We start from the raw sequence: 15,164 nt of genomic DNA, 5'->3' as shown, positions 1-15,164 counted from the left end.
AGTTTTCAGGAAGGGCTTCTAGGGGGACAGTCATGCCTAAAACTACCCCCTGCTACTTCCAAGTTGCAATTAGATCACAAATAGATAGTGTTTGAAGAGAGGGGATGTCTTTGATATGTCAGGTAGATGAGCAACCAGTCTCAGAGTCTGTACCTGAGTGCGGGCATTGCTGCCCTCTCATTAACCCATAGACACGCAGCGTGCCTCTCAGTCGCCTCTCTTCATGTTCCGTCTGACATTTGCGTGCAGGTTTGTGTATTTGAATTAAGAGGTGATTCACTGATCAAAGCACTAAATGAAGGCTTAATAAGAGGGATCTGAGATCATACAATAATATTTAGAAATAAGGCCTTTGAGTTAGAGAAAGGCCTGGAGGGCGGGGCGATTACACTTACATCTTATTATTAATATTAATGCCGCAATGAATCAAAGGGAGGTTTAGCCTGGCGAGATTTGCTACCTGCTTTGTGAAATAATTTAATCACCTTATTTGAGGTTCAAAGGGATTAGTTGTTTGCACTTTGATACTAAAGAGTTGAGAACTGAGGGAAGAGATGAGAGGCAGCTTGATACCATTTCCATTTCTGAGCAGTGCTTCAGAAAGATCCTCTGCATGTGGCTCATAAGATTTTATTCCCTCTCCTCCCCATAGTGTACAACTGAATGAAAGCTGGACTTCTTGCCATAAGCAGATGTGTTTTGGTTTGTAAGAATTTGGAGAGCACCCAAAAAAGCAGAAAAACTATGAAAGGCAGCAACTACAGCTTGCAATAGCCTGCAGTGAAATGGAGATGGGGGGATACAGAAATGAATTGGAAAGGAGGGAGATAGAGTGAGGGAGAGCAGGCAGGGAGGTAGAGCCCAACATCAAACAATTTATCACTCTACCAGTCACAACATGCCTGGCCCTTGCCTTTCCCTGTGCTACCAACAAGTGCTGTCGACCCACATCAAACGCTCTCTCTCAAGCCGACCATATGTGTGTTTAGAGCCTCAGTTTGATTTTCTAAGTGCTATAAGTTGTTGTAATTATAATGTGTTTACCATAACCTGCCATGCTTCATCTTTCCAAACATTCTTAGACGTGAGTGGATGTCAGAAATGTGCTTCTCCTTTCAGCCCCAGAGATGGTCAGCAGGCTATAAAAATTGGCTTTGGGGCAGGAACATCCTCCTTGGAAGAGTTACAAAGCAACAGAACGTCTCCATAAAATGTCAGAACATGAGAGCAATACAGAGGAAGGAAGATCAACAGGGTTGTAAAACACTGGGAGGATTATGTCTGGACAAACACTGCAGGTGAAGCTGCATCCAAGACCCCCACCCCCGTTTCCCCAATGCAGCCAAATGTCAGCTTTAATGTTCAGCATCACTCTGCTCTGTGTGTTTCTGATTATTACGCCATCAGCAATGTCTGACCTTTACCATTTTCACGACAGCGAAAGTTCACATCAGCAATTCAAGTAATGACAATGAATCAAAGTCTTGAATTTAATTCTGTAACTTCAAGGTGTCATAAAACTTCGCTCAGCTTTGTTCTACTCTTCAGTCCCAGTTTGACTGTGATTCAAAGTCAACTGAATGGTTATCCAGCAAACCTTTTGCTTTCATCATCATTAGCTCATGCCTCACAGGCTGCAGCTGCAAGAATTAGCAAAGAAAACAGCGGACTGTTCAAACACCCCATGCAGACACACACACACACACACACACACACACACACACACACACACACACACACACATACTCTGCAGGCTTCAGAAGTGAAAGAATCAGGTGAAGGCTGCAATACACACATAAGCCCCCATGAATTACTACACACTTACACACACGCATTCACACCCTTGGGGCAAATCTGTGGGCAGCCTTTGTCAAACCGAGACTTAGCCAAATTCTGCTGAGTGGTCAGATCAGATATCGGTGAGGTCCACCGAAAAATGTGTTCAAAACGTTTTGGGATTTTGCTACAGCATGTGTTCTTTCATCAGCCCTGTGAGAATGAAACCAATACTTTTGACTTTGTGAAGTGCTGACCAAACTGTGTGTTAGCACAGAGTAAAAAAGGCAAGACATTTGACGCAGCGGCAGAGTCAAATTCTTAGTCTTGTTTGCTTATTTTGAGATCAGATATGCCCAAATTCAAATCATATTTAAGTTAATTTTTACAGTTTTACAGTACAGTTTTGTTGGCAATAGATTGTTTATTTTGTTAAATTACATTTTTGGTGGAAAAATATTGAATGTTACCAACATAGAAAAGTATTAAGAATCATGTCTGTTTTGGCATTTAACCCATTTAGTGTCTCAGCAACTATATTTCTAATGATGCCCAGCCATACATACACCTAAGGCTATAAACAAAAACAAAAAAAAAGATCTTTGCTCTCTTTTCTCTTCCTCAGTCCTTTCCTGACGTTCTCCTATAGTGTGTGTTTGTCTTGGCAAGGGCTCGTGTCTACGTGTATACTGCTCCTGCTGAGCTCTCCAGCTGAAACAAAGTCAAGGAGCGCAAGAAAGCAGCGGCTTGGATGCTGAGCACAGAACCTGCTCTCTAAACACTTTGAGGACCATATATTCCCTCTCTGAGTGAATATCACAGAGTATATTCACTCTCTGAGTGAATATCAGGTTCCCTTTCGCCTCCCTCTGTGGACATCCCACGATATACTAGTATATTGCTGCAGGCAGTTTCTTGGTAGGAGAGATCAGAGGCAGGCCAGAGTCATCAATCCCCATCACCGAGGTCTGCACATATCAGCGGCTCGGGGAACGACTGTTTCTTGTCATGAGTGAGTTGTGGCTATGGAGGTTTAATAATTGAACGTGAGGTGAATGATTTTGTACTCACAGTTCTGATAACAGGTGTAATCGGTGGAAGGCTCTGGGTTGGATCTCACTGATGTTGTTCATACTCAGATCCCTAGAGAGAGAAAACAGGGAGCATCAATATCAAAGTATCAATCAGCGTATACCTTATCGATGTTCTTTTCAGGTACTCTGGACATGTAAAATTACAGATGTTTGAATACTTTTCACATGGAGATCAATCATCGAGAGTGGGAGTACGACTCAGAGAGGTTAGAGGGGTAGGTAGAGAGGTTGGAGGACGAAAGGGAGGAGAAGGAGATGTAGATGAGAATTTTCCCCAATGAATCATTGTTGGGCAGCTGTAATTTCCTCCTCGTCCCAGTGACTCTTTCTCTTTTCCAGATGTCTCACTCTACCTACTCTTATATCTGACCCCTCAGTCTCCCTTCATATCTATCTCCCTTTCCCTCTCCGTCTCGCTCTCTCCCTCTCTTTCCTTTTTTTTCTGCCCCAGGTTTCTCAGGAGACCACCTCCTTCCCCCTTTTGTTCAGAGCTGTAACATAGACACACTCCATTTCTCTCTGTCCCTCTGACACACACTCTGACGTGAGAGGGTGTGTTGTGGGGTGAGTGTTGACGCAGCTGCGCTGCGGTCAAAGAGGGAGAGGTGCAGGATGCTCGGATACATGCATGCATGCACACACACACACACACACACGCATGTGCGCGTTCACGTTCAACACACACGGACGACTTATGTGTCAGCCTCTGGTAGAAAACATATATAACCTTGTGGCACCAGTCATGTAAGGTCATCTCTTTGATAAACACAATGAAAGCAAGGAGGTGTTACGTCACCCCTTCTTTGCTTTCACAGCCCTTGGGGTCCCGCATGAGTCTTCAAGAGTGAGGCTTGTATGTGCATGTGTGTCTGTGTGTGCGTGTGTGTCTGTGTGTGTGTGTGTGTATGTGTATATGACACTAACCATTGCTCATAAAGCCAGACCACCGGGCTAGCAAGTGTAAACTGTGCTCTCAGAAGCTCTTCGCATTTGGGAGTTTTGACACACGGGCTGTTTGTTTGTCAAGGCAGCCAAGCTGACGGGGGGCTGGATGGATCTATCCACAGGCGTGATCTATATTCAGCTTCAGGGGAGATGTGGAAAAAAACACTGCACAGCAACACGCTCTTCACAAATTTGGGTATTTGAGTTGCCAGTCATATTTAGCAATAGTGACAAATCCCGTGCACCAACAGCTTGTTACCTTGACAAAGTTTAACACTAGGCTCTGGGATGTGGTGGGAGGAGGTGTGTTCTCAACATTTGAAGAGCTTGCCGTCTCTACCATGTCCTTTTTGCCATGAGATTTTGTAGGTCAGATAATTATGTAGTCTTTTTACAGCCTCTGCTGACATCGACTATTTTCCTTATGAAAGCATAATAATGGCATGTTAGTTTCCATGCACGGGAATTTCCTGTTACGGATGCCCCCCTCCTGGGAGGTCCGACTGAAGAGCGAGGGGGTTCAAGGTGTTACTCAAGGACACATGCGGCCTGGATGCTTTCGATCAGTCAACCAAAAATGGTTCCACCGAACAAAGTAGGGAATTAATCTTCCCGTGTCATTACTCACATCACCATTACTTTATTGCATGTTTTGATACGCAGGTCCCTGTGTTATTTGTACCTCATGCACTGCTGGCACACCATGAGCACAGGAGTGTCATTATACACACTTATGTCAACTGTGGAGAATGGTTCATATTGATAGCTTTTGTGAGTAATGTGCCATAAAAAGGTAGCAATGGGCAAATAAAAGAGGAGAATAAGGGGATCACAAGTCAGAGTAAACAATGCTGGTTGTAAAACACTTAATAAAGGCTTTACAAATGTTTTACAGGGTAAAGGAAATTCGTTCAACTTGTTTGTAAGGCTTTAAGGATACAGACAAGGTTGCTGTGAATAGTTGAATGTGATCCAATCTTTGTGACAAGAAAAACTCCATGCATCTTTTAAACTCAAAGCGTATGTTGTATACTCTCTGAAAATGTTGCTGTTGCATGTGAATGACACATAGCTGAACTAACAAAGCAGTAAACATGGTAAATCTAGAATATACGGTATAATCTCTTTTCAGGTGCACCTCATCAGCTTCTTTAAGCAATGTAATACGTTTCTTAAAAAATAATAAATAAAAGTAAAATAATCAAGCAAATTAACAAATAATATGTGATTGATTACTTTTTATATGTTACGACCTCAAACACTGTTGCTGACATTCCCATGCTATCATGGGACCTTGAGCCTAGCTCTCCACAAATGCTCTGCGGTGATGTCATGTAAATTATATGCTTCATGTCTGTCCCATTTTTTGGCACAATCTGCTCGAGCTCCAGGCAGTAATTTGGGAACGAATACAACAAGTGTAATGCACTACTGCTTGATTAAAGTCAGAGGTAAATATAAGTGATAACAAAGTTGCCATGGAAATTACACAGCGAGCAGTAACAGTGAATAAACTGACATAATCACGACTGGGTGACATCACTTATGACACAGGAAGCTCACACGGGGCCTCGTGAACAATATACATACACACCTTAATCCTATTTATTGTCTGTGTACTAATACTCTACTGAGAAAAATATTTATCGGAACATTCAAGAGGGATCATTAAGGCATAGCAACACACACATGCAGACACACACACACACACACACACACACACACACACATACACATCACCCAGCTTCTGGGGATGCGCCCATGGATGGAGACAGCTCTCCGTTATCTGGTCCTGATTAAAGAAGCCATAAACAAACGTTGTGTGAAGTCCATAACAGCGGCCTCACTCAGACAGAATAAACACGCAGCAAAGGAGAGAGAAAATGTTTAAAAATAAAGACACACAGTGGTGAGTCATGGGGAAAGGTTGAATGCAGCTCAGCTCGGCTGTGCTCTCCAACGAGCTCATTGGGAAGCCGGAGAGAGAGAGAGAGACATTTCTGCTGCGCAGGCCAAGGCCTCCGCTGACAACTTGACGTATCGTTGGAAGGCGCTGCGCTATGGCTTGTTTTTAAAATCAAATAACAGCTGTGGCTTTTTTAAACCATGATAATTATGATTGATGACTACCACATGTGCATTGTGTCGGCTGGCGCTGTGACGTGCAGATATTTTCAACGCAAATAAACGGCCACAAAAGAATTGAGAAAGAGAGCGGTTAAAGATTTTGCAGGCTCCGCAGCGTAGTGGAGTTTCAAAATTAGAATTGGGGTTTCTGTGTCCCCATTTTATGGGCATCTCTAATGTCTGAGTGTGTGTGTGTGTGTGTGTGTGCGCATGTGTGTCCTGTGTGAGAGAGTGTAAGTATGTGTGTCAGTATCTGTGTCTGTGTGTGCAGTGCAGTATTTTTTCCATTTATAGGTGGCTGCGGTGTGCGTGGTAAGATGTCTGTCGCTCATTTTCACACCCCTATTGTTTTCCAGTGAGCCTGCAGATGTGGTGGGTACAGTCCCTGGTTGCGCTTTCACCACATCATACATGGACACTGCCGGGGCATGGCAACAGATTGCTCTGTGGGTCTGTGTGTGTGTGTGTGTGTATGGGGGAGAGAAGTGAACTACATGTGGTTTCTTCTCTTCATTTTTCCTGCAAGCATTCAGTGGGGAACTGTCCTGCCCTATCTTGGCCATCACGGCGTCAAGAAAGGAGCCTGATATTGCTCGCGGAACAACACATCTCTCAACCGACAAGAGGCACACAGGCCGTCTGGTCCCCTCAGATCTCTGTCTGCTGCTGAATGACGAACTGAAGACTCCTGAGCAGCATTAGGAGCAAAGGATGCAGACATGGAGACCCATGTTCATCCCTCAACAAACACGCTCACAAATGTGCCTCACAACTTTTCTTTTTTTATCCCCCCTTTGCTCTGAATCAACAGAAGGACTGACAAAGCCTCGGTGATCTCTTCCTGTTTCCCGGGGGGAGGAATTAGATTTTCATGTGCGTTCATGTAATTTGTGTGTTTTAAGCACAGTGGCTTGTGAGGCCAATACTGCAGCAATTGGAGGAGAAAAACGAAATGGACATTTTCCCATTCCTATTCCCTCCATTGTTCCGTGATTTGCAGATACACAATATGTTCTGATAGATGGTTTAGTATTTCCTCTCCGAAGTGTGTGCATGCTTATGTGCGTGTGAATGCAAGAGAGGAGGCTTTGGCATGGGAACAAAGCTAAAGCACTAGATATTCGACTGCTTTATGCTGTGATTAATAGAGTAACCATGGTGGGGCGCTTGTCTTAAGGGGGGAACGGAAGCATGAAGAAGCAGAGGTACATTTCTATTCATCGGCCTTGGCCCTTTCTCTCTCTTCTGCCACTCTATCGCTCACACTCACTCTTTCTCTCCCCATCTCCGTTTCAAATTTCGACCAGAGCATGAGGTTACACAGTTACAATAATGTGATTTATCATATTTCCTCTTCGCCGTCAACAGAACTACTGAAGTATGTTATCGGTTGCGTGATCAAAGGCAGTGTGTGTGTGGGTGTGAATGCGCCCCTAGCTCCATTGTAGCCAATTTCAAACTGGAAGCATTTCTGACAAGAGCTGGTGATTTAGCGCAGCAAAACAACTGGCCACATCATATGAAAAACACCCCTGTTTATGTTCAGAGACGTACAGTCATACAAACACACACACACACACACACACACACACGTGCGCGCGCATGCTACATCCACAGGCACTTATACACACTCCAGGCTCCGGGTGGCTTTTGTGGGGTGGCTGATGGACCACCCTGGTGAGTGAATATACCCTCAGACTGGGACAGATGTGATCAGCAGTCAGGTGTCTGTTTCTAGCATCACTGCTGAAACGTGTCAGTCAGACAAAGCTGAGCAGGAGCTGCCTGAGGAGAGATGACTTGATACAGTTGACTTCAGAGAGTCCCACTGTCTCAGAGCAAAAAAAAAAAAAAACATTGTATGGAAAAGTTAAGTACGTGCAGGTACTGTACATAACAATGCAGGCATTGCTGCCCTTGAGAGGGATGTTGTTCATAAAACCCTCTCACCCTCTCACCCTCTCTCTCTCTCTCTTACATATACACATCTCTTCACCAGAGCCATAGCCTGAGGTCTTCCTTCTCACTTCCTCCTCTGCTCTCTCTCTCTCTCTTTCTTCTTGCCTCCCAGCCAATCCCTTTCTCTCTCACTCAGGTGGAGAGTCTTACCAAACAAACAGCCAATAATGGCAGTAAGCTCGACGCCTTTGAAGGCGGCTTATCTGTGAGGAACATTAGAGTAATAGATCTTTAGTGGAAATCAACAACCAGAGCCTTGCCCAGAGGGCAGGAGTTCTGCACTAGCGGTGCTTGAGCCACACCTTGGCTGTCTCTTACAGTAACTATGACAGTAATGTCTTCAGTCGGATTCAGCCAGTCTGATCCTCTCCGCTTAGTTCTTTGAAACAGTTAAGGCCACGATGAAAGAGGATCTTTTATGCCACACAATGAAACTGGTAGTCAATGCTCGGGCGCCGCCTTAAAGAGGGCCTAAATGGTTGTGTGAATTTGTGTGTGTGTGTGTGTGTGTGTGTTTGTGAAAGAGAGAGAGAGAAAATGTGTGCGTGTGTGTGTGTGTATTGTGAGTGAGGGTGAGGTCTAAGTGTGTTTGCTTTTTTTTCTATCTGAATAGACTGACTGCTCTGGCATTCAGTTTCTCTCGCAGTCACACATAAGCGTGCACACACACACACACACACACACACACACACACACACACACACACACAAAGAGTCAGGAAGGAGGGTACAATGCTGTCCTGCCCTCCTCCTTCCTCTAAAGATGTGTTTTTTTTTCTCCCTCTCTCCCAGACTTCCTGGGAGGGGTACACTGCCCTTTGTGTCCGAAGGCACTCTCTCTTTATCTTTCCCTCTCTTTTTCTCTCTCTCTCTCTCTCATATTCACGGGGCACAAAGAGCGAGGGAGAGGGCGAGGAGAAGTCTTTCACCTGGACAAGGAGGGCCACGGAGGCCTCGGCCACAAAAGAGCAGAGAAACAGAGGGGGGGGGGGGAGAAAAGACGAGATAACAAGGCCGAAAAGGAAGATGCGTCTATGTTTTTGTGTTCCCATGTTTTGTGCCCTTTTCCGCTTGCTGCGGTTTAGCGGAGAATGACAGGCGGATGTCTGGGTGGAGAGAGCGGCTGTTTAGTCTGAGGCCATGTCATGGGAAACATATTCATGCCCTCTGGGACTTATTCATACCCTGGTATACCGCACACACACATACACACGTGCATGTACACACTCTATGTCCGTTCCTTGTCCTCCCACACACACACATACACACACCCTGTCATGAGCAAGAGGGGAGGGGGGTGAAAGGTCAAGCACTTCAGTAATGGAACAGGAAGTGTTGGAACAGTCGACGCTACACAACCTACAACTAACTCCAACATGTGGACAGGACTGACAGGCAGCTGTTGTGGGTAGGACATAGCTTTGGAAGGCAGAAAGGCATTCATAGCCCTGCCCATAGTCCACTAATCTGTTGTTTTGCGTGTATATTTTGTCTGGCTTTCATATATGTTTGTTACATGATAAGTGCCAGAGAACTTTTTTTTTTTTCTGTTTCTCTCTAAACCGAAGCTAACAATTCGTGCCACATAAAAGAAATGTTTCAAGAACACAGGATAAACACATGCCACTGATGTGTGGAAAAGGCTTACAAATTTCACCACTTTTCCACACATCCTGAAAAGGTATCTCTTACAGAGGGTTTTTTTTTTTTTTTTTTTTTTTTGCTGCACACTGATTCGAGGCAGATTCTCAGCAGTGGATACAACAGTAAATGAAACCCGATGAGTATTAGTGTCAGGCTCTATTATGACTTCATTTGGTTGAATGGCAGAAACAGGAGGACACTGGATCTAGTTAGAAGACTGCTCAAATCCACTCCTGGCTCACTCCTCCTTAACTGCTGCGCTCACAGATCTATGATCAGCTCATCTGCTCCATATATTTAACTGTACCCACGGATAACATCTAGAACTGAACTTAGATCAGCACTCGATGAAATCTTATCCCATACCAATGAGGACATGTGGCTGCTGTTGGTTTAAAGAGATTTAGTTTGGCCCCTTGCCACACATGTAAAAAGTCCAGATTTCCTCTTTTGCTCCTTCTCAGACATGTAATAGAGACATGAGTAAGTCTGGCTGCAGTTGCTGAGGCTCTGCAGTGGCCGAATTCCCTCCAGCCTCCCTTCACAGCAGATGGAAAATACACCTGTGAAGTCCAATTGTAGCGAGAAGTAATACTATTGCCTTATGCCACCAGTCAGTGACCTGACTGCTGTTTCTGCATTCAGGTCAGTTAAACGAATCCTCCGAAATTAAGACTTCTGAAAAAAGATTTTATCATTCTTTCTCTCCCTTCTACATTCATCTCTCCACCTTCTGTTTTCTACATCCCATCTTCCATTTCCTGGACATTCCTGTACCATTACCCACATTTGGCTATATGTGTGTGTGTGTGTGTGTGTGTGTGTGTGTGTGTGTGCGTGTGTGCGCCCTGAGGTGTGTGCACATGTGTGTGACATTTAAGTGTGTCTGCGATTGCTTCTTTGTTCCCTTTAGCTAACTCCCGTCCCAGTGGCCCATTCTCCCGACCTAATCCCTGCTAGCGTCGCTGTATCAGCACTGCTCTGTGGGACGCTTTGATGCTGCACAGGGAGATTGGATAAGGCATTAACCATCATTAAGTCAGTATGTGCATGTGATTGTGATTGTGATTGTGAGTGTGTGTGTGTGTGTGTGTGTTCAAGCAAGGATGTGTGTACCTACATTCATACTTGTGTAATGTCTTTCCTTGTGTGCAATGTGCACATAAGGGTCTTGTGGGTACATGTGTGTGTGTGTGAGAAAGAGAGAGAGTGTGTGTGTATGTGTGTGTACGCTGTTGGAAAGGGCATTAAGTATCATTAGATTTCTTACTAGTCATCACCTGCACACCGCCAGCCCCATATGAGCCACTTTAGTCAGCAGGCCTGGCCAGCGATCACACAGATACGGAGACAGAGACAGACAGACCCATGTTGAGGGAACTTAGAGAGCTATGTCTCACACACTTTGCAATCAACACTCGCGTAAACATTCTCATTTATGCATATAGCTCATAGTTTTTGGAGATTATTGAGTTCATTTGAGTTATAAAATTAGGTGAAATAAGAAAGGCCATTTATTTATTTATTTTTAATCCAAACAGCAGCTCAGTTCTGTTTTCTCTTCATTCTTTTCTCAGCGTTTTAGTACCAAAAATACTTTCTGCGTCGTTAACTTTTAGAATTGTTCAAACTAGCCGTTACATGGGGCTTTATAGAGGCGGGAAAAGAAAAAGGGTCAGGGTTAGAAGAAACAGACGAGATGAGACAAAAAACATTTCAATGAAAACAAGTCAGTTTTAAGATGATTTAAAAAAAAAAATTGTGGGAGCCTCATGTCAACTTTGAGGAGCAACAACAGCAAAGAGGATCTTCTGTCATTCAAACTGCAGTAAACAGCATCTTCTTGCAGCAGAAAACGGAACAACTTGTGTGGAGACATAAAATCCTAAAGTTGTTTTAAACCAAACTGCTCCATTTCAGAAAATGTGGTGAAAATTGATACGACTAGTCTAAAGCATGTTGTATCCGACCATATGTATACACTGATAAAACATAATAGCTCGCATGAGTCATTGGTGCACATGTGTATAGATGCACACATATGAGTGTATACGCACTTGGATATTTAGGGACATTTGTCGTGGCCTGGCCCAGGATAGGACAATGCCTTCTCTGTAGTGGAAAAGAGAGGGCGAGTGCACTTGCACAGATTCATGCACACACATGCACTCACGCATACACGCACAAACATTCCCATAGATTCCCAGGGTTGGAAAGGGGCTGAATAGGAATCTGGGCCATGCAGGCATTCTGAATCCTCTCAGTCAGAAGCAGCCCTTCACCCTTCAACCACACGTCACAGAGAGCACATTCCTGGCCCCCGTGTCATACATGCGTCACGCTGGTATCACACGAAACATACGGATTCACATATTCTGTCGGTGGGCATGGGTAACCACTGCCGTGTTTAGTCCACATAGGCTTGTGACATGCAGTCCAAAGACATACTCCGCTTTACTTCCCTGATCCTCCTCCACCCTAGTTCCCTTCAAGATCTTGTGTCGTGATTGCTTTCTGCTGTTTTCTAAAGGACAGGATATGGAGCGGTAGAGTAACACTATGGCCTCTGTGTCTTCCCTGCCTGCCGATCCTGAGGGAATCGTCATTGTTTCCATTGTTGTCTTCTACCTGCCTACCTGCCGTCTGTCCCTCAGCGACATTTAAAAAGCCTCCCAGGTTGCTCTCAGGAAACCACAAACCACTGCACTATCCAGCGCTAACTGCCTATCCCTTCTCTCCAACACCCTTTTGGCATAAATATCACTTTTGTTGCAGGCGGAAGTGGCTTTTTTCTGCTGGTGGTCACCGCAGGGCCTCCAGGGAATCTAGGAGAGAGCTGAGGAATTGACACTTTGAGGCGAACACTTCAAGTTTATGAGAAGGAAGGAACAAAAGAGAGAATGAGGGAGCAACTTTTTAAGCGGAGCAGAATGACTATGATCGCATGTGTCACTGTTTTCTTCCTCTGTATAATCTGAGGTGCGTAACTCTCTTCTCCAACTCTGATCACAGCTGACAGTTTGTTGGCTTGTGGCCAAAAACACCCAACCTCTCCCCCACCCCCTCACCCCCGACACACATGCATGCATACACACACACACACATACATACATACATACACACACCTTGAAAACATTTACACCATTTGGCTTAGGTACACACCCTTCACTTTTCTCAGCCTGCTGCCCTGAGCTATATGCATTCATTTTGAATTTCTAAGAGGCACATAACACATCAGAGACTGAACATTTGCACTTGGTGCTACATGACCAGCTTCAACACCTGCTCTGAAAACGCACACACACACACATACACACACACACACACACACACACGCACACACACACACACACACACACACACACACAAGCACTTAATGTATGGATTCTTCTTCGAACTGAAGGAGGCCAGAGGAAACAGGTGAGGAAAGGAGAATAGGTGGGGGGGAGAAGGATAGACAGAGAGAGGAAGGGAGGGAGGGGAGTGTAGTTGAGGCGGAGGGCTACCATAGACGCCTGGAGCCAGGACACTGATGCTGGAGCTGATAGGCGCTGTATAGAGGACCCTCCACTGACAGTACACACACACACACACACACACACACACACACACAGACACACACACACGAGTTCTCTTTTCTCTACATTTCTCTTATTTTGGTTCATTCCTTCCCCCCATAATCCTCCTCCCCCCTCCATCCCTCACAATTTCTCTCTCTTTTTGTGTCTCTCTCTCTCTCTCTGTCAGACATGATGTTTACAGTGTGACCCCCGGTCTCTCATGATAGGAATCATTCCATCAACATAATGGCTAAATAACACGCACACGACTGTTGCAGTCACGGCCACCACAAAGAGGCAGGATGTTGTCTCCTGCATCTGTATGTACAGTATGTGTGTTTGTGTTTGTATATGCGTGTGTGTGTGTGTGTGTTTGTACTCCTGCTTTACCTCAACCAAGTCTTCAAAATCTTGCAATACAACTTTTTCTGTCACCAATTTCTAATCCTCACCTTTCTCCTTGTCAGTTTTTTTCACCCCTTTTCTTCATCTTCCCTTCTTCTATTTTTCTTGCTTCACCTCCACTGACTTGAAAAAAAAAACCCCTCAGCAGTCTGGGTGGTCCTCACACACACACACACACACGCACACACACACATGCATGCACGCACACTCACACACTCCTTGGTTTTCCTCTGTCTGGTAATGCGCTAGCTGCGGTTTCCTGGCCTCGGCCAAAACACCGTTAGAAGTTCACCGCGCTCACCGCTACCACAAAGCATCACCTAATCGCTGCTCAACCCCAGCCCCAGACTCACATACGAAATGCACACACACTCTTTTCCTCTTACGCACCCATGCGCACACGGTGTAGACCGCTGAGGGAGGTGTGAGACGTGTAAACATGAGCACCTGACAACCTTCCAAACTGAAAGTACAGGATGTTACACCAACTGGATCATGAACATATCCATTATTTTCAACATGATTAAACATTTCTTTTAAATAGGTATGAGTCTAACAGCCTGACAGACAGCCTACTTATTGTGTCACTGTGAAGCCATTTTTTATGACAAGTTACTTTGCTTGCAGCTACACATAAAACAGCAACGATCCCCGATGTACATACAGGACGCAGTGTTCTCCAACTCAACACACATTAACACATATGCACACACACCCTTGGGCAGTGTCTTTCCTCTCTAATCTGATATCAAAGAGAAAGGCTTTCAAAGCATCTCACATGACAGCTCATTTCATGCGTTGCCCACGGAAACGATTATTGTCATAAATCTCTACCCACTTTACTCTCCGAGTTGCTCGAAGCATCTTTGCCTTCCGAAGGGTTAAATTCCTTCGCAGAGTCATCCTGCAATTCACCTCAGTGTTATGATATAATTGTTTGTGTGTGAGTGTTTTTCTACCTATATGGAGGGGAGTCGCCCCTGAGTGTGCAAGTAAACACTAGAAAATGGAGTGAATCATGCATCGCCTGGATTGCCCTCTCGGCCGCTATAGCACGTACTGTTGCGCTCACTTTGAAGAGCTCTCCGATGACACGGGTGAATGATGTCATATACTTTCACAGCATTGTGTGGATGTGGTTTGTAATGTGGACTGTTCCCAAGCAAATCCCTGTGACCTCGGCAGCCTACAGTGTGTGCTGTGGAGGCTAATCCAGCCTCCGCAGCACAGCGGGGCGTGCTGGACGGTTTGACAGATCCTGGTGGGGATTGGACCGGCTCTCCGCTGTTGTAACCTTTTACACTCCAGGACGAAATGAGAAACTGTAGCCCGCTGCGCTGGGTCCTGGGTTATGTATGCATGTGGGCAGGGTTAGGGAGGGGGGATGTTGTTTTGTTTGTGTTTGATGATTTTTATCAGCGAAAAGCAAAAGAGTAATCTGTGATCCTTGTGTGCAGTATCTTAATTTGTTGCGGCATCTCTCCTGGTGTCTAACATTCCCTTCTTCTCTCGTCTGCAGAAATGTGTGTGTGTGCGTGTGTGTGTGTGGGCGTGTGCGGTTGGTCGCTGAGTTTATTTATCTTATTCTAAATCAGCCCTCAAACTCACTAATTGGTCCAGTTCCACCGTTAGGTAACGAGGGGAAATGAACAATT

The 15,164-nt window shown here is 45.0% G+C and overlaps 1 protein-coding gene across 1 annotated transcript in view; it reads right to left on the bottom strand.

The window, feature by feature from the left end:
• The window catches only part of lgr6 (leucine rich repeat containing G protein-coupled receptor 6), a 36,091-nt gene that overhangs the window by 19,005 nt on the left and 1,922 nt on the right, over nt 1–15,164 (bottom strand). Inside the window, exon 2 of the mRNA XM_022741410.1 lies at nt 2,848–2,919. Coding sequence (XP_022597131.1) covers nt 2,848–2,919 — 72 coding nt within the window. The remainder of the gene's footprint in view (nt 1–2,847; nt 2,920–15,164) is intronic.

Source organism: Seriola dumerili, unplaced genomic scaffold, assembly GCF_002260705.1.
Source record: "Seriola dumerili isolate Sdu_G_001 unplaced genomic scaffold, Sdu_1.0 BDQW01000056.1, whole genome shotgun sequence".
NCBI lineage: Eukaryota > Metazoa > Chordata > Actinopteri > Carangiformes > Carangidae > Seriola > Seriola dumerili.
This window is presented reverse-complemented; position numbering and strand designations above follow the sequence as displayed.